Source organism: Anser cygnoides, chromosome 1, assembly GCF_040182565.1.
Source record: "Anser cygnoides isolate HZ-2024a breed goose chromosome 1, Taihu_goose_T2T_genome, whole genome shotgun sequence".
NCBI classification, from domain to species: domain Eukaryota; kingdom Metazoa; phylum Chordata; class Aves; order Anseriformes; family Anatidae; genus Anser; species Anser cygnoides.
The window spans coordinates 112,496,526-112,514,290 of record NC_089873.1 but is presented as its reverse complement, the minus strand read 5'-3'; the positions used below and the strand labels follow the sequence as shown (position 1 = coordinate 112,514,290).

Genomic DNA, 17,765 nt, shown 5'->3' with positions numbered 1-17,765 from the left:
TTAATGATTTCCACCTCCCCCTTGCTTTGCCCTCTTGCCCTCCCAGGCCCAAAGCTAGGTAAACAGCAGTGGGAAGGCTAAGCGGGGCAGCACAGATTTTAGTTCCACTCTTGCATTTGGTTTGTGTGATAGTCTCTCTGGGCAAAAGTATTCCTCTGTGTGGAAACAGCTGTTTGCCAGGCTGAAAATATGAAACACAAGGTCTCTGCTGAGGTGCAAAATGTCGGATCCAGTATCCTGAATCTTACATGGAGTTGAATAATATATATTTTTTTTAACGAGTGAAATGAAACGGAACCCCTCGATGATAGCTATTATAAGTCCAGGGTAATTTGCTGGTGATTTGTTATATTCTGTGTATAATGTCCGAAACTCCAGGCTTCATAAATGTGCATTCTGCCATCTTCGTCTGTCTCCCAGCCCCTGTGATGTGCCTGGCACACGCCAGTCTGCATCCTGCCGGGGCATAGCGGAGAGCCTGGGCAGGAGCCAGGGAGGTGAGCAATGAAGGCTGAGCCCTGGCTGTAGCTAACTGTCAGCCTCGGGAAGCTTCACCTGGGAACTCCTTCTGTCTAGGAGTGAAATGCCTCTTTCGTTAGCAAGCCTCTGTGGCACATCCCATCACGGACCTGGAACAGTAATAAGTCTTCCTCGGAGGAGACGTGGACATCGCCCGCGGGGCTCCTTGAGACGCTGAGCAGGAAGCGTGAGTAATTTTTAAATAGGTCTCGTCGAGGTTACACAACGCTCGCTTTGCGTCTGGGCAGTGGCCCGGTGGCCATGTCAAGAGGTACGGAAGGCTGAACCCCAAAGCTTGGGGCCTGTACCCACATCAGTCTCGTAGGCAGGGCGCCGTGCTGCTGACGGTGCAAGCTGGGTGCTCAACTTCAGGCATCCTCATTGGAAAGTTTGGGGGAATAATTGTGTGCCCCCAGTGAGGTGTTGGTCAAACCCTGCTATGGTTTGTTGCTAGTCTGGGGAGTGTTCCCATTCAGCCTCAGCACGTTTCTGCAGCGGCACAATACTGAACCTCTGTACTTTCTGCTGAACTCCTAATTGAATGCCCTTCAGTGTGCAGATTACAGCACTGCGAGACGGCCACAGCAGATGCAAACTGCTCCTTGAGAGCTTTTCATAGCCTGTGATGAGAACTAGCTGACATTACAGCAGGAACTCAGAAGTCAAAGACCTGTGTAATGAATGCTCTTAACCCTACTAACCCGTAGACCAATCATCTCATACAGCAGACTTCCTAAAGTGCTAATCTCAGTGAATGCTGCATTTCATAATTCATGAGCACGAACAATATTAGCAGGCTGTAAGTTTTGAACCATTCTGCTGACCTCCGTGTAGCCAGACCATCCTCCCACCAAAGGGCTTGAATCAGATGGCTAGAAATCTTTGATAACAGGATATTTCAGAGGGGAAAGGGGAGTGCAGCAAGCACAGGAAGATTAGGGGCAGGACTGCAGCATTAGGCTGAAAATATCTTTCGACACATCCAACATATTGCTTTCATTATGATAACAATCATAAAGCTTTTTGCAATATGTGCTAAAATTTAAGCTTATGAACGTAAACATTCACTCTGAGTTTTCCATCCTCACATTTTTTCTACAAATAATAGGCTGTTATGCCCTTGCATCAGTTACTGACGATAGTTCCCATTTACGGACAGGGAAACTGAGGCGATGAACGCCGTGTCTCATCAAGGTTACCCAAGAAGGCTGTGTCATGCTGGGCTCAAGGAATCTTGAGAGCCTGCATTGCAGATCTCTGCTTAAACACCTCTGGGTACACTTCTGCTTTGGAGAAAATTAACTGTATCTGCTAAAGATCATCAACAAAGTTTTGTTCATGCATTGGTGAGCAGTATTACAAGTCCTGTCTCCTCTAGGTTGGTGGTGTTGGTGGTCTGTTTTAGTGCCTCATTATTTCTTTAAACCAAGTAATGTTAGTTAAAGCATGAGATATGCTTCCTAAAAGTTACATTGGATGAAATTTTGGAATCAACTCTGTACTTTTTCTACCACACGGATACAATAACTACGAGACAGATTGTATATTTATTAAGTCATTTACCTAAAATAAAAATCTCAAAAACCTCAAATAATGTTTGTTGCCACAGTTACATACCGTTCCCTGCAGCATGCAAACTTGTTTATGCTATATGAGTGACGCACATTTTCCCTTTCAAAAAATATCAGAGAAAAAGGTTCCAGAAAATAAATGCAAAAGCCAGTCATTTTATCTGACTAACTATCCCAGTAAGTGTGGGGCATCTGGATCAGTTCTTTGGCGCTCTGTTGTTACACCGATGTAGCAGTGCTGGCAGAGGGGGCATTGCTCGAGGTGTATGGGTGTAGAGCACCTGTGCCAGTCCTGGCTCCTCACCTCCGGGGTCTCATATGGAGTGCTGTCATCGGAAGTTGCACCATCCAGCTTTTTGCAATGGGGGTGCAAAAATTCACTCGTGGCAGTGTTTTGTAAACTTTGGTTTCTGAGCAGCACCCGTTTCCCTCTCCAAATATCCCTCGTTTGCAGTGCTGCAAGAAATGGGAAGATAATTGGCTTCCAAAAAACAAGTGTATTGGAACAGCAGGAAAAAATGCCTGTTTGTGAAAACTGCTCTGTACGGGCAGATGACTGCGCTTACGGGAAGCCCTGCTCAACTCATTCACATGCAGTGGGAGTAGAGGAATATTGGCCTGTCCAGAACAGCTTGTCTATCTCTATGTGTTGCATTAAATAACCAGATTGACTAGGATAACTGTGCTCATTGAGTGGGGAAAGGAAGTGGTTATTCTTCCAGCTGGACTCCAGGTCTCCCTGGAGAGGTAGTGTTTATAAAGAACTAGCCCATCCGTTACAAATTAGTGCCGTATAAGTTAGTCAAATTCAGAAACACCCCTCCCCTCTCCCTGAAGTTTCCTCATCCAGCTCTTGCTCCACAGGAGAAAGATTTCAGAGTTTGGTGGAGGATTTCTTGGTTTCTGCAGAGCTGCACTTGGATCTGTAGAAGACTGCTGCTCAAGTCAACACCTAGAAGTTTGTTTTCTCTCAAGTTAAATAATGCAATCTGCCACCTCTTTGCAGTCTCCCTATTTTGTTTTGTTTTGTTTTTAACTTGTAAATTGAGCACTAGCCTCTGTTGTAGGAGTGGTGGAGGCTGAAATTCCTGTTGTTTTGGCTGTTTCTCACTTCTTTGCGTTTTCTTCCCTGGGTCCCTCTTCTCCCAAATATCAGCCACAGGATATTTGTCTCCACCTACAGGTCTTGGCCTTTATTTGTCCTCCTTCAAAAGCTGCCACAAATGCCATTGGGTGCTGAGATGGTAGTAGTTAGGCCGCTGTTCTCAGTCTGGGCTGCTTGTCCCTTGGCTACTGAACTGTTACAAGGTCCCTTAAAGTCCCCTTTTGGGCAAAAGCCGTGTTGCATGGGGCAAGCTAAGCCACCTGTGCACAGCCTTTCGAAACCCAAATTCAGTTGTGTCGTTTCCTTTGTTGCTTAAGACAATCATATTTTTGTTTCTTCTGTCTTTCAACTGCAAGTTTGTGGGGACCAAGAGCTGTCTTCTGGTGCGGTATTTTTGCAGGGTCTATCACAACAGGATTATTGCTCGTCGTCAGGATTTGGGATGCAGAAATAAAACAGAAATAATTTCAGATGTGTTAACTTCTTAGGAGAAAAAAAAAGTACCTTTGTAGTTATATAATTTGGAAATGACAGTCTTAGGATGTCCAGAATGTATCTTCAGCTGTAGGTGTGACTGTACAATATCAATGTTTTCTTTTCAAAATGCGTAGGTTGACTGCTGCTTTTCTCGACACTGCCAGTTTCTGCTACCATATGTTCTGCTTTTGCAAAACCTTTAGCACTGCTAACTTAGCCTAATGTAAACAAATGACGCTGTGTGTTGTATTCCAAAATGCTAAGGCCGAAGAGGCGCTACCTGCAATCGCGCTTGTGTGTTTGGTCTTTCTTAAACTGTGCTCGAAGTTCTGCCGACCTTAACTTCTCTTCCAGTTGTTGGTCTTGAGAAGAAAGATGTGAGGCACTTCCAGTGCCAGACAAACTAGGGGTGTGATGAAGTGTGGTGTGACCTGTGAATTTCGGGTTCTGTTTGTGTCTCCACAAGGCCGAGCTTGGCCGGGTGGCACGCTCTTCATCTCATGCTGTGTCTCTCTTACAACCAGGACGTGAACGCAGGCGAGGGGAGCGAGTTCACCGACAGCGGGATCGAGGGAGCAGCCACCGATACCGACCTCCTGTCCAGGCGCTCCAATGCCACCAACTCCAGCTACTCGCCGACGGCCAGCCGGGCCTTCATCGGCAGCGACAGCGGGAGCAGCTCGACGGGCGACGGGCTTCGCCAGGGGGTGTACGAGAACTTCCGACGGGAGCTGGAGATGAGCACCACCAACAGTGAGAACCTGGAGGAGGCCGGCTCTGCCCTCAGCGACGAGCAGAGCAGCGGCACCCTCAGCTCCCCTGGGCAGTCCGACATCCTCCTGACAGCTGCCCAGGGCACGGTACGGAAAGCCGGCGCTCTGGCAGTGAAAAACTTTCTGGTGCACAAAAAGAATAAGAAAGTGGAGTCGGCCACGCGCAGGAAGTGGAAGCACTACTGGGTTTCCCTGAAAGGTACAGAGCAAACGAGCAAGTGTTTACTCTAACGGGTGTCCGCGTTGTCCTGTGGGATGGGTATTATAGCAGTAGAAGAAATCAATAGCCTAGGCTCCTAAAAAAAGCCATCGTGAGCCTCAGTATAATTAGTAGCAAGTATGAGGAAATAGTCCTGATTTTTCAGAGGAGTGTTTTATTTGATAGCTGTTGACATGCTTGCATTATGGCATGTGTGTAGTCAAAGACACGTGACAGTGCTGTACTGAAATGGAGTTCATGCCTGGGGGTCCTGTTGTTATCATCTGGGATGGCTTCTCTGGTGGCTTGTTGACGAACTGAACACCTGCGTGCAGTGCAGCCAGCACGTAGGTGTTAATGCAGGTTTCTGGCGATGACAGGAGCTGCTGGCACATGTGCACGCAGGGGCTCTGTCACCGTGTGTGTTCCTGTTGCGCTCAGCGCCGTTGGTGCCTTGTTCTCTGAGGCCTCTATGTGCTTCAAGAATACAAGCACTCAGCGAGTTACAACACATCGGGAGTGTGCTCAGGAAGCTGTGGTTTGGTTGCCAAGGCTGGCTTGTGACTTAGGAGACTTTGGCTACGGCTCTGTCACTCATCTGCTATGTAGCGGTGGCCAGCCGCTCCAGCCCTTGGCACCCAGCCTCCCTGCGGGCCTCCTCGGCTTCCCAGGACACAAAGCCTTTTCTCTCTGAATTTTTGCAGCCTCTAATTGATCTTTATGTAGCTGCCTCAGCAACAAAATGGGAAGCGAAGCTTGCAGTATTGGGCCTGGCCTGGCTCTCATCTGCTGCGACAGACCTCCTCCGCCATTTGGGGGAGGCAGAGCAGCAGGCCATGTCTATGGGTGGGATTACCCGAGAAGCATTGGTTAAAGTCCTGTCATTCACGCAGAGCATTTGTGGTGCTATTTTAAACCGAACAAAAACGGTATGGGCAAACTCTTCATGCAGTGGTTGGAGAAATTGAGGAAACAAAAGAAGAGAGGCTGAGGTTGGAAGGCAGGGGGAAGCCCTGTTCTCCTGGCAGTGGGCCCCATGGCAGGAAGGTCTTGCTGTGAGGGGCAGGCACACAAAGGGACATCTGGGAGGAGAAAGGGGAAGGATGAGCAGAGAGGCAGGTTATTTTAAAGTGCTTTGACTCAGGTTGAGGGTTTGCTCCTTAGATTGCTGTGCCTTAATGATGTTAGTATTTAAATGCAGCTTTGAAGTCAACAGCTGCTATTGTTTGTCTGCAAATAGTTTTCTGAGAGGCTGGGTAACAGGGCATCACTTAGCACCAAGAGGGCTGCTTCCAGTGGCAGAGAAACAATGTGCCAGTTTCAGTTTTAAACAATTGTAGATTACGTTGGGAGGTTGGAGGGAGAGGAGACCCTACGGTTGCAGATTTGCTATACGTTTTTAATTTTTTTTTTTTTACAGGGAATTGTAAAGATTATTTTGTAAAACCAGCAGGTTCTTTGCTGTCCTTGACTAAAATGTGTTTTTGTTTTTGTCCGTATTGCTGTGAGTCAGAGCTGAAACGTTACAGTACAATAAGGATTTTTTTTTGTGTGTGTGTGTATGTCAGTCTTTCAGTGAGCACAGCTCATTCCAGTCCATTTTTCTTCCAGTTATTCATCTGCATACAGTAATTAAGCAGCCCGAGTTTTGCCTTCGAGGGACTGCGGTAAGCAGCAGCTGCAGGAGGCTGAGGCAGGGCGCTGAGGCTTGCGGGGGGCCCCGGCTGCTCAGCAGGGCCAGCAGGGCCACCTCACAGCCTGCGTCTTCTTTTCGGTCCCCTCACGGGACAGGGTGGCTGTGGACGACCCCCCTAGAGAGATTTTTAACCACGTTTCTCATCCAGGGCTGTATATGACTGCGTGTGACCTTCCCGGCTAACATCTACCACTGTTTTAGCAGTCATGGGGCAAACAAAATGGCTCTGCTGGGATTCAGGCGGATCCACCGTGAGGCTGGTGGTGTGAGGGGCCGGCTGGGCCACTGCTGGTGCACTCTGCTGCGGGGCTGACAGCCTGAACAGGCCCTGACAAATCCTCTCTCACCCCCGTGACAGTTTGACGGATGGTTTATAGTCCCAAGTTTTAGCACTGAATAGATGCAGGGTGACTGTTGCATTTCAATGTGCTGCTTACTAATATCTGTTTGTCTCTTTTAGGATGCACGTTGTTTTTTTATGAGACCGATGGCAGATCTGGCATTGATCACAACAGCATCCCAAAGCACGCTGTCTGGGTGGAAAACAGCATAGTGCAAGCGGTACCTGAACACCCCAAGAAGGACTTTGTTTTCTGTCTCAGCAATTCCCTCGGAGATGCTTTCCTTTTTCAGGTTGGTTCGGGTTGCGGGTTTTGCAAAGTTATATTCTTTTTCTCACTCTCCTTCATCGCACAGACCAGGGAGGACATATTGGCTCTGACTCAACTCAGTGGAAAAATCCTGCTGACTCCAGTAGGTCTGGGATTTTCCTCTGGCAGTGCAAGAGGAAGGACACAATAGATTCTGTAAAGGCCGGACAAGAGACCCAACACCACATGTGAATGAATCACTGTCAGAGCTGCTCTTGTTATTGCCTGACAGGACCCTGTTTGTACAGATGATTGGTGCAAAGTAAGAATTAAGAAAAAATCTTACATCCCTATAAAAATTGGGAATTTTGCATTGTTTGGCAGCGTGGTTATAGACCACACACAGTCCAGGCCAGTTACCATCTAGGGGACAGAATAGTGCCTTAACTGCTGTAACATTTCTGTGTCTTGAAAGAGACATATGTTGAAGATGGGACCTTGAAGAGAGGCTCAAGGGGTTTACATGACCAAGAGGCTTTATGAGCGTGAGGGGGTGTTTGAAACTCCAGATGTGTTTTTCATTCCTGATGGCTGTGCAGGATCCAGTTGTTCCCTCTTCATGCAGACATCAGTCAGCATTGAGCTGTTGTTTGACAGTACGCTGAATGTTGGGAATGTTGATTTTATGTTTTGTTTTTAAATCAGAAGATAGAAATGTCTGACTTTATTCATAGAGTAAATATGCAGAACTCAATATCAAAGATCAAGCATTAACCGATGCATTTCACTAAAAATAATTTTCTTTTTGGTAACTACAGCTTTATTGAGTGATTTTTAGGGGGGGCATTTCACTTCCTTATTGCAAGTTGTCTCTAGTCAAGGTGTAATGCTCTCATTTGTAATTGCCAGCCTACGTTGAGATGGTGCCATTTCCTCCTCTTTGGATTTAATTTTCTTAACTGGGGGAATTCCTTATTTATTTATCGCCATTACCAGTGACCAGTGTATGTAGAATTTCTTGCCTTCTTAAACTAGAATTTCTCTGTTGTAGTCTATGCCCTCCCATCATCACCCCACAGTATCCCAGACCAAAATCTTTAAAATTACTTGATAGGTCCTCTCAGCTGTCTTAAACAAGAGGCTAGATTCTCAAACTAGTGTAAAATAAAAATCCTTGCTGACTCAGGAGGTGATGCTAGCTTACATATCGAAGAGAATGACTATCTGATTGCACACTGATTTTTTTTTTAATTATTTTTTTATTTTGTGGACTGTCTTCTTTGCTGCCTTGGTTTGATTCTTCCTTACCTAAGAGTAGAATACTGCATTGTCCCTTTTTACTTCCTGCCTTTCTTGGAGAGGGTAAATGTATTTTGCCATCTTGAGAGCTTCACCTAGGAAGTAAGCATGGTGTTTGTGGTCTCATTATGTATTTGAAATACCATCAAACACCACCTTCTCCTGGTCTACTAATACAAGTTGTAGTTTTTTTCCTTGCAGTTTTCCAAGGAAATAACAAGTTAATTCTCATAATATTAATGCCAGTAGATGCAAAATAGTGAAAATGTCACATTCAGTACCTTTCTTTTGTGGCAACATACAGCCTTCTTACTCATTAAAATCCCTGTGTCATTATGTCATGGGTAGATTTTTACATAATTTTGTGGGAAAGAGCAAAAATGAACCTTTTCAAATGAAAAGCAATAATATAGATTGCCTTGTGGAATTTTTTTCTTGATGAGTCTGCTCTGTCATGAAACCCGTGCAACTCTAATGATGCAGAAGCAGAAGAAAAAGAAGGGATGAATTTGGGGAGATCAGCCATAGTGGTGGAAATAAAGTGTGAGCGACAGTGCTGTAGGGCTTGCTCTGCTGTGCGCAGAGCAGCCCAAGCGTGTGTGGCTGTTCAGCAGTGTTACCTAACTACTAATGTCATACACATACATCCCCACATAACAGTGCTGTAGTAGTGGTTTTGTTGAAAAGACACCACAGACTTGAACAAGACTATTTCGGTTCTGTGCAGACTGTATAGTTAGGGAGAAAAATAGGGTTACTTTATGATGCGTACAGATATTGGACATCTTGTAACAAGCCTTCCCACTGCATTGCACCTAGAGACATCACATACCTCCTACACTATTATTCCTTGCTCAGTCAGTTCTTATCATGCCTACACAAATCCATTACTTGCAGATGTCACATGTATTTTCCAGGAGCTCGAGCAACTTGTGACACCACATACTTACGTATCAGATGTTTGCAGCTTGTTTATGTGGTCTGTTCCGTTGAGAAGCAGAGTGATTCCCCTTGCCTACTCATCTACCAGAAGGGTCTTCAGCTCCTAAAATCCTTTCCAGATTCTTCTTTTTCCCTCCCCCAAGGAAGCCCTGATGAAAACTGAATCTAATGGTATACAGATAATATTTGAAAATAAAATAAAAATATGACCTCTTGCTATTATGATTTTGAAAGGAGCTAACAAAACATACCATCTCATTGCAACTCCAGTAGTACCGTCTCCTCTAGGAGGGGCTAAGTTTCACCATCTGACTGTAGGCAAAGTATATCCCATTCTGCAAATATTTCTCTAATTTCAACAGAAACTCCTCGGCAAGGAGGGCTCAATATGTCTTCAGCATTGGCGGTAAGACATTGTAAGCCTCCATCTATAAATGAGGGCCTATTGGTAGTACTACCTGGGCAGGAAGCCTGCCCAATTTAGGCAACGTTCTTTGTACGTTGCCAAGAGGAGTAGAAGAGCAGACGTTTTGGTGTAGACCCTGTCTTCTGCTTAGGACTCCTAATCTGAGTGAGAGAAGGTACTGTCCTTCTCGGACAGGTGTGCTTCACGTACTTTGTCCCACAGAAGTCTGGGGAACATCGTCCCGATTTCTGGTCTGGACATAAGTGATTTCCAGAGTTGTGCTTCCGTGGGAATCTCTCCTTGGCTTCAGGAAGGCACAGCCTTTGCTGTTAATTGTGACTGCAAGGAGAGCAGTGAGGACGACCTTCTTCATCTATGCTAGCAACTGGAGGAGTCATACTGTGCTGCCTATTTATAGAGCAGGTATCATCAGAAAGTTTAATTAGAACAAGGTGGTTTGGCACCTTGCTACTTTTTCAGCTATGAGCCAAATACTGGTATGATTACTGCTAAAAGCTGACTCTCAGAACAAGTCTGCTGCAACCCTGAGTTGGCTGTAAATTTTGTTTTACAATGCGCTGTAAAAAGGACTGAGGTTTAGTAAGAAGGCTGAGAAGATTTATGTTTTATTTTGAAAGTCTGGAAAAGGAATGCTTTGAAGTATTTTTCTTTCTGTGTCAAAAGCCTCTAACCAGAATATTGCTCTTCCAGAAAAAAGTAATGGTGTCCCATGCCCCAGCCTAATAGCTCCCCTTTCCCCAAACTATCATACACACGCTTGGGAAGGGACAGTGCCAGAGCCATTAAAATTATGATGAGCTTGACTTTAATAATAATAGGGTCATCTTCAGAGAGCTTTGGGATCTTCAGAAGGGGAAAGCTTCTCTGTCTGCATCATAATAAAGACAGTAATACATATCACGGTCAGGTCTTATGCCATTAATGTATTATTAACCATTGCATGCCAAATAAGCTCTCCATACTGTGAAGAGCACATAGACTGCTGTAGACTGCTGCATTTTCTGCTTTAAGGAACTGAGAGTTTAGAAAATGCCATTAAATGATGAGCTACAAGTTCTGGCAACACTGCGTTGAACAAGGAAGGTAATTCCTAAGAACTTGCTGGAAAACACTGTACAGCTGCAAAACGCAGATATAGGTGTAATTCTGTGTGCTGAAGGCCTGGTGCTACGCTAAAAACGGCCTGTTTAAGAATGAGGGTCTTTTATTACTTCTCTCGTAAGTGGATTTAAGGCTTTGATTCTTAAGATCAAAGGGAAAGGGAACTCCTTGGAATTGTGTTTGTTAATCTCCAATCAGTTGTAAAGAGGATCTTGACTTCTTTTCCCCGCTTCCCTTCTCTTCAGACCTCTAGCCAGACGGAACTCGAGAACTGGATCACTGCGATCCATTCAGCCTGTGCAACTGCAGTGGCAAGGCAGCATCACAAAGAGGACACCGTCAAGCTCCTGAAAACTGAGATAAAGAAGCTGGAGCAGAAGATCGATATGGATGAGAAGATGAAGAAAATGGGTGAAATGCAGCTGTCCTCAGTAACGGACTCCAAGAAGAAGAAGACCATACTGGATCAAGTAATCTTGCTTGCCTATATGAAACGGCCCCCTAGCAAATGTTTAGGGCCTTCTTCAGATTAGCAGCACATCTGTCTGCTCACACTCTGCCCTACGTGTGTGCTGGCAGAGCTCCCCTGAGTAGACAGGACGTGTGTGGGCAGGATAGCGGTGCCAGCTGCCCTAGCCGCACCATTTCTCCAGACAACGTGTGCTGAGGTACAGCACAGGAAACAAACAGCAAACCAAGGGATTTGGCCAGCCGCACAGAGGTTGAGTGGGGGCTCTGGGGAGTGAAGAGGCTACCACACATCAGGATGTTGTTGGGAAGAACTGATCGTAGACCAGCAAATGCTGCAGTTGGCATTGTCTTCAGTGTAGAAGAGGCCGGTTCTTCCACGGGCAGATGGGATGAAGAAGCCATCCCTGGTTTCTGCTTGTTGTGAGGGTCCGCGCTGGCCTCATGGCTGCAGCGCTCGCTGCCCCGTGGGACCGGTCTCTCTGACTTCAAGTGGACAGCGTAGTTGTGTTTGAGAAGCAGAGAGCCTAGAGCAGATGTCTCTCCCACTGTTGCAGCGGCACCTTATTTTAGGAAACTTAACATATGGTGCCTGCTTCATTAGTTTGTAGCTCTTTTACCACGGCTGCCAAATGTGCCTGTAATGCAAACTATAGGGAGCGGCCAGGGCCCTAACGCGCTAAGCTAAAGAGATTTTGTACTGCCTAGAAGCCCGTGCGAGAGGGGGGAGATGCGTGCCACCGTTCACAGGGCTCCACTGAAAAGCTGTCAGTGACAGCGAGAGGGCAAAGCAGTCTCTCGTTTTACATAACTGAGTTTTTCTAAACACTTTGAAACTGTTTCCTATCAGCAATTTGAATTATTTAAATAAGTCCTCACATAGACTGATTACAGTGCTCTTCCACTGATAAGATTAATTATTCCCAGTGTACGACACTTTTTCAAGTATAGCCAGCTCCGTTGATGCTTACAGCAATGCTGCTGCTGCAGCTGCTGGTTTGGGGTGCTCTGTTTGTGGAATTGGGTGGTTTTGGGTCTTTTTGTTTCTCAGCTGCCATTGATGCATGAAAGAAGCCTGTTAAGGGACTGCTCAGAAGAGAATTATGGAATACAAGGAAAATTAAAAATGGAATTTTAATCCTATTAATTAGCATTGTATCAAAGGGGCAGTTGTCCTAGGAGAAGATTTTTGCCTTGAACATAAAAAATTGTTTTACATCTCATGAAAACTTTTAAAAAATATTCTTATCCTTTTGGGAGTTGGGAGGGTAGGGGAGAGTGAGAAAGAAGGTGAATCGAAGTGTCTTTAATTTGAAAATGGTATCACCACTGTTAAAAAAAGATATAATGCTGGGAACAGTAGACTTTTTTCAAGATATTTACCACTCTGTTCCTTTTCTCTCCACTTCTCCTGCATCTCACTCAATCTTTGCTGTATGCAGATTTTCGTTTGGGAACAAAATCTTGAACAGTTCCAGATGGATCTATTTCGGTACCGCTGTTACTTGGCTAGTCTCCAAGGAGGGGAGCTCCCAAACCCTAAAAGACTGCTTGCTTTTGCCAGCCGTCCGACTAAAGTTGCAATGGGCCGTCTTGGAATCTTTTCAGTCTCTTCATTCCACGCGCTGGTAAGTTTGAACAGAGGCCAGGGGTCATCTTTGCCAACCTGCAGATCGCTTCACGTGCCCGACACAAAGATGGAGGTGACAAACAGCAGTCTGTGCCTGAGGGGTGAGCCCTTACCTTAGCATGCAGAATGTTCCACTGCCTGAAAGGCAAACGTGTCCTGGGTACGAACTAACAGGCAGGTGCTTGCAAGCCATGGCCTTATGAAAGTGGAAGAACCGTGTTTCTCCTAAATGTATGATTTTGATTTCCACCTCTGCAATATTAACATGCTTTCTAGAAACGGGTCTTCCTGTCACAGGAGCGGGCTCATCTCTAATGTTCACATACGTGGGCTTGATCCAAAAACCCTGTGAGGTCAATGGGAATCTTTCTGAGGCTCTCAGCATGTGTTGGCTTAGCTTGTCTTGGGCATGGCTTGCTTTCTACCATATGGATGAAGCTACTGACCAATTAGTCTAATATCCTGTCTCCAGTGATCAGCACCTGATGCTCCACAAGGGAGAGGAAATGTTCTTCTCCATTATTTATGGTATGGCAAATAATGTTTAAAATGGTTGTTTAAATCATGTAACAACCCGGCTTTGAAAAATACAGGGAAATGTATTGCAGAGTGGTGAGTTTTTAATGAATTTAAATTATGTTCCTGTAGTTTCGGCTTGGGCTCCTGGAGCTTCACAGAAATAGCTGAGCTCCACTGTTGTCTTGTAGATGTCAGCTGTACCCTTCAATTGAATCCAGAGCTGTAATTCAGTCAGGGGCGTTTTATTCTTTTATATATGAAAAGATTAGCGTCATCATCTTGATAATTGCTAGTGGATTTATGTATTTTTTTTTAAGTGGCGGGCTGTAATTTACATTTGTGCTTGTTTTTTTGCATCTAGCAAAGCACTGAGTGTTAGCCTGAAAAACAGTCTGCCTCTTCATGCTGGTGTCTCTTGAGAGCCAAGCGAGAAAAAATGTTTTGAATGTGTCGTGTTGGAAAAGACACGTGCTTTCTTTACTTGAAGCAAACTCCCGTGTCCCCCTTTGCCCTCGATAGCACGGATTTGGTGCAGCGAAGTCTCAGGCTCCAGCTGGATGCTGCATGCTGATAGCTCGGCATCCCTAGCTCGCCTGAAGATATTCTTGATTGCATTAGCCAGAGGATGTGCTCAGTCTTCCTGGTGCCTCTGTACAACCTCCGTGGTACAGCTAAGAAACCTCTCACGAGGCCAGGCTGGGGAAATCGGGAAACTTGCAGTTGTGTTTAACTTCTCCTTTTCCTTGATTTCTCAACGTTCCTGAATGAGACTCACCATTACTCATACAGTGACAGTTCCCTGGATACACGGGCCAGCTTTCTGTTATTCCCAACTTTACAGGGGTTTTTGTATCTTCTGTACCCAAACAACCAGTTCCTCAGCTCCTTAGCTTGGGGCATCACTCAGAGGTTTGGCTGTTCCAGCTGGGGTTGCCAAATGACAGTCGCATTTCGGTAGTTTCGGGTGTGGGAATCGAGTACAAAGGCGTTCCAGGAAGCACACGGCCAAGTCTGCAGGGTGGGTCTGTCTGTCTGTCTGTCTAGCTTCGCCTTTTGCTCCCGTTCATACCTGCCATCTCCCTTAACACTCCCTTTTTCACAAGAGAGGAGCTCGCTGTCCTGATTCCACCTCTGGATGGGAAATCTGCTTCAACTTTGGCCTAAACACTTCACCTCTGACTAATGTTGCAGTAATTTCTACCAGAGCTTCCTTATTTGGGAAACAGCTCCCCAAATATTTGGTCTCAGTAAAGGCAAATAGCTTTCCCCTCTGGAAGGGTTGCCACAGGCCAGTTTTCAAGTACCCAAGCAGTTAACACTGCTCTAATTGAAAGGGTCATTTCAGCTCCCTTTTCTTCTTGTGTTTTGCCCACTCTTCCCGAAGTTGTGTATCAGTAAGGAAATGTAGGTTTTAAATACCCTGAGCTATTTGCAGACCTTTATCTGGCCTTGTAAAAGTTGTGAGTCAGTTCCAGGATGCCCAGAGTGCTTTCACAGGAAAGAGCAAGGAGAAAGACCAGACTTTTTGGAAGTAGCAGGTAGGTTTTGAAATCTCAGGTTCTGTATGTCCAGCTTTGAAACCTCATTATAAAATAAAGTTAAAAAAAAAGAAACACTTTCACTGGTGCTGAGGCTTTTCTCTGTGCTGAGTAGGCTGCTTTGAAATATCTCATATTAAATGCCAAGAAACATGCGGTGCTGTCCCTTTTAATTTTTAATTCTTGATGTTGGAAGAAAAGAGTTATGTTGCAGTGAGAAGGAAGTAGCCTGGCAGCATCAAGATTGTCCCTGTTGTGCGTTGCTACATTATTGCTACAGCATTTGCCTTTTTTTTAAGGATATTCCAATGTTAGCTTATGTAAGCGGTGGTGCTGTGGGATGCTGCAGCCTTTGATTTGCAAACCATGTGGCATTGACAGGTGGCGGCTCGCACCGGGGAGTCTGGAGTGAGGAGACGGACGCAGGCCATGTCCAGATCTGCCAGTAAGCGGAGAAGCAGGTTTTCTTCTCTCTGGGGGCTGGATACTACCTCGAAGAAAAAGCAAGGGAGGCCAAGCATCAATCAGGTAAGTGTGTGGAAGTTTTGAGGTGTTAGTTTCAAGGCTGACTTGTTAGCATGCAGAATGTAGCTCGTGCACACACACATCCAACCTTCAACTTGCTTGCTTAATCTTCCACGGTGTGTAGTCGTCACATTCCACATCCTCTTCAAAAATCAGTGACTGTAATTACAGATAAGTATACAGCAGCTCCTGTTCAAATGAGCTTTGGATTTATACCTTTTTTTGCTGACTGGGTTGCGTTACTACTGTTGCATTTTTGTTGCTTCAGCTTTTGCCGTTCTCTTGAACTCAGAGGTAACAAGGCAACAGTATAAAACAGATAGCTTTGGAAGGAAAAAAAAACGTGGAGACTTGTTTGTTTCTTTAAATCAAAAATATGAGTTTGTAGAATATTTTAAGTGTAGCTGAGTTTGGAAAAAACTTTCTAAAATAACAAAAAGCTTTGTATTTAGTAGGGACAGTCGCTGTTTTGCTTTGAATTTTTAAAAAGCTAAAGGTGAAACCTTTCCACCCAGTCACTCCCCAGATATTTCTCTAGAAAATGTGTTTCAGTGTGGTAGTAAGGTACTTCCCTGTTATTCTTTCCAAGCATCTCTAATTACAGCTTTCAGTTTTTGAGAGCCATACCTCATCTAATTGCAAGAAATGTTGCCTTTTCTTTGTCTTCTTTCACTTTTTGAGGGGGGGAACGCTCAGGGCCTGTTTTGTTCTGTGCCCTGTGATTAGTCCTTCCTTCTTTTAAAGCACCAGTGGGTGTTTGTTTTGTTTAGCAGAGATTAATGCTGTAAAATTGTTGAGCTTGTTTTTAATGAGACATTAAAAGTTGAACTAATATCTAATGCCTGAGCAAAAGCTGTGGGTTTCACTGGGAAGTACCAGATGCCTCTGTGAGCACATTCTCAATTCTTCGCGCTGGTGCTGTGGCATCCCTCTTGCTTTGTACTTATTTTCCCCACATCAAGCACAATCCCTCGTCCTGAGCTAGGATCCTTCCTGTGCTGTGTCTTCACCCTGTGTTTTGAAATCACTCTTTTTTTTCTTCCAGCAGGGATAAATGCATTCATGCTTCCTGTCCCTGCCCCCATCCCCAGCCCCCTATCTCCTCCATTACTCCCAGGCATGAAAAGGGATTTTGTTCCAGGTTAAAGAAAAGTCATGCTGGAGAGAGTCAAAGAAAAAGTGAAGTTTTGAGAAAGTATTGGAATGCCTGAATATAATATCTGAATGCTTTTCCCCTGCGCTTACGTAGTAGTATGCAATTATTCCCAAAGCTGAGGCAGTAAACTGTAAATTCTTTAAGTGAGGTGACCTGTTTCTGCTTCGTTTTAGGTACGGTATAGTTCACAGTCAAAACCAGCAATTTGATCATAAACCTGTGGTGACGTAGAGCTGTAAAATTTAACTTTTGAGTTTTAAGCTTAAGCTTCTGCTGTAGCAAAAACCTTGTTTTTCTCCCCTACACTCAGCTGCAGCTAATTTAGAGCTGTGCACAGGGCAAGCTGGGTTTTGCAGGTGTGCCTTGTTGGGTGCCTGTCTGGTACAGTCCCGTGCAGTCCCCCACCCTGTTACAGATGGGGAAACTGAACACAAAAGGAGTTAAAATCTGTCCAGCTCTGCATAGTAAGCCAGCGACAGACCTCTGAGCACAATTGACATCTTATCTTTCAGTGTGGTGCCCAGCAACCAGCTTACACTGCACTCCCCATCCTTTTTAACAAGCTGGTATTTTCCTCTTTTCCTGTGTTTTTGAGATGAATGCTTGCATTTTTCAGTTTGATTTCCGTGCTAGGTATGAGATACATTGTTCACCCTGAACCCCTGTGATGCAGCGGTTCAGTCAGGTCAGGCCTTAGTCTGTCCTGCAGATGGTGCAGATGTTTGCTCATGTTTTAAAACAGAGTTGCTCTGTTCCTCAGGTGTTTGGTGAAGGAGTTGATTCAGTAAAGAAATCCCTCGAAGGAATCTTTGACGACACGGTCCCAGATGGCAAGGTAAATGCAGCAGCATTGGTTTTGGGATGCAAAAGGGAACATGGAGCCACTGGGAGGGGAGGGGAGAGGAGGGGAAAGGAGTGGAGAAGAGAGGAGAGGAGAGGAAAGGAGAAGAGGAGAGGGGATCCTCTGTGTGTTGTAGGGCAGTCTGAGCTGATTGCCCATGGTCAAGCGTTCACTGCACTTGGCATCATGAGCACAGAGAGAGGTGCCAGGCCCAGAGGAGTGTTAGTGCTGCACACCAGGGAGGTGCCTTCCCACAGGAAGACCAGACTCCACTGGTTCTGGGAAGTAGCTTATTATGGTGACCATATGGGATTTTCATAATTTAGGGTTATTGCAACGATGAAGCACAGAGTTTTCTGTTTTGTTTTCATGTGCTCCTGTGAGCTTCT

At 45.3% G+C, this 17,765-nt stretch overlaps 1 protein-coding gene across 14 annotated transcripts in view; it reads left to right on the top strand.

Moving 5' to 3' along the window:
* TIAM1 (TIAM Rac1 associated GEF 1) overlaps positions 1-17,765 on the top strand; it is a 176,327-nt gene that overhangs the window by 104,301 nt on the left and 54,261 nt on the right. For all 14 annotated transcript variants that reach the window (XM_066977962.1, XM_066977952.1, XM_066977958.1 and 11 more), the window contains 6 exons: positions 4,197-4,644; positions 6,801-6,973; positions 10,945-11,169; positions 12,610-12,795; positions 15,236-15,382; positions 17,296-17,370. In XM_066977962.1, coding sequence (XP_066834063.1) covers positions 4,197-4,644; positions 6,801-6,973; positions 10,945-11,169; positions 12,610-12,795; positions 15,236-15,382; positions 17,296-17,370 — 1,254 coding nt within the window. The remainder of the gene's footprint in view (positions 1-4,196; positions 4,645-6,800; positions 6,974-10,944; positions 11,170-12,609; positions 12,796-15,235; positions 15,383-17,295; positions 17,371-17,765) is intronic.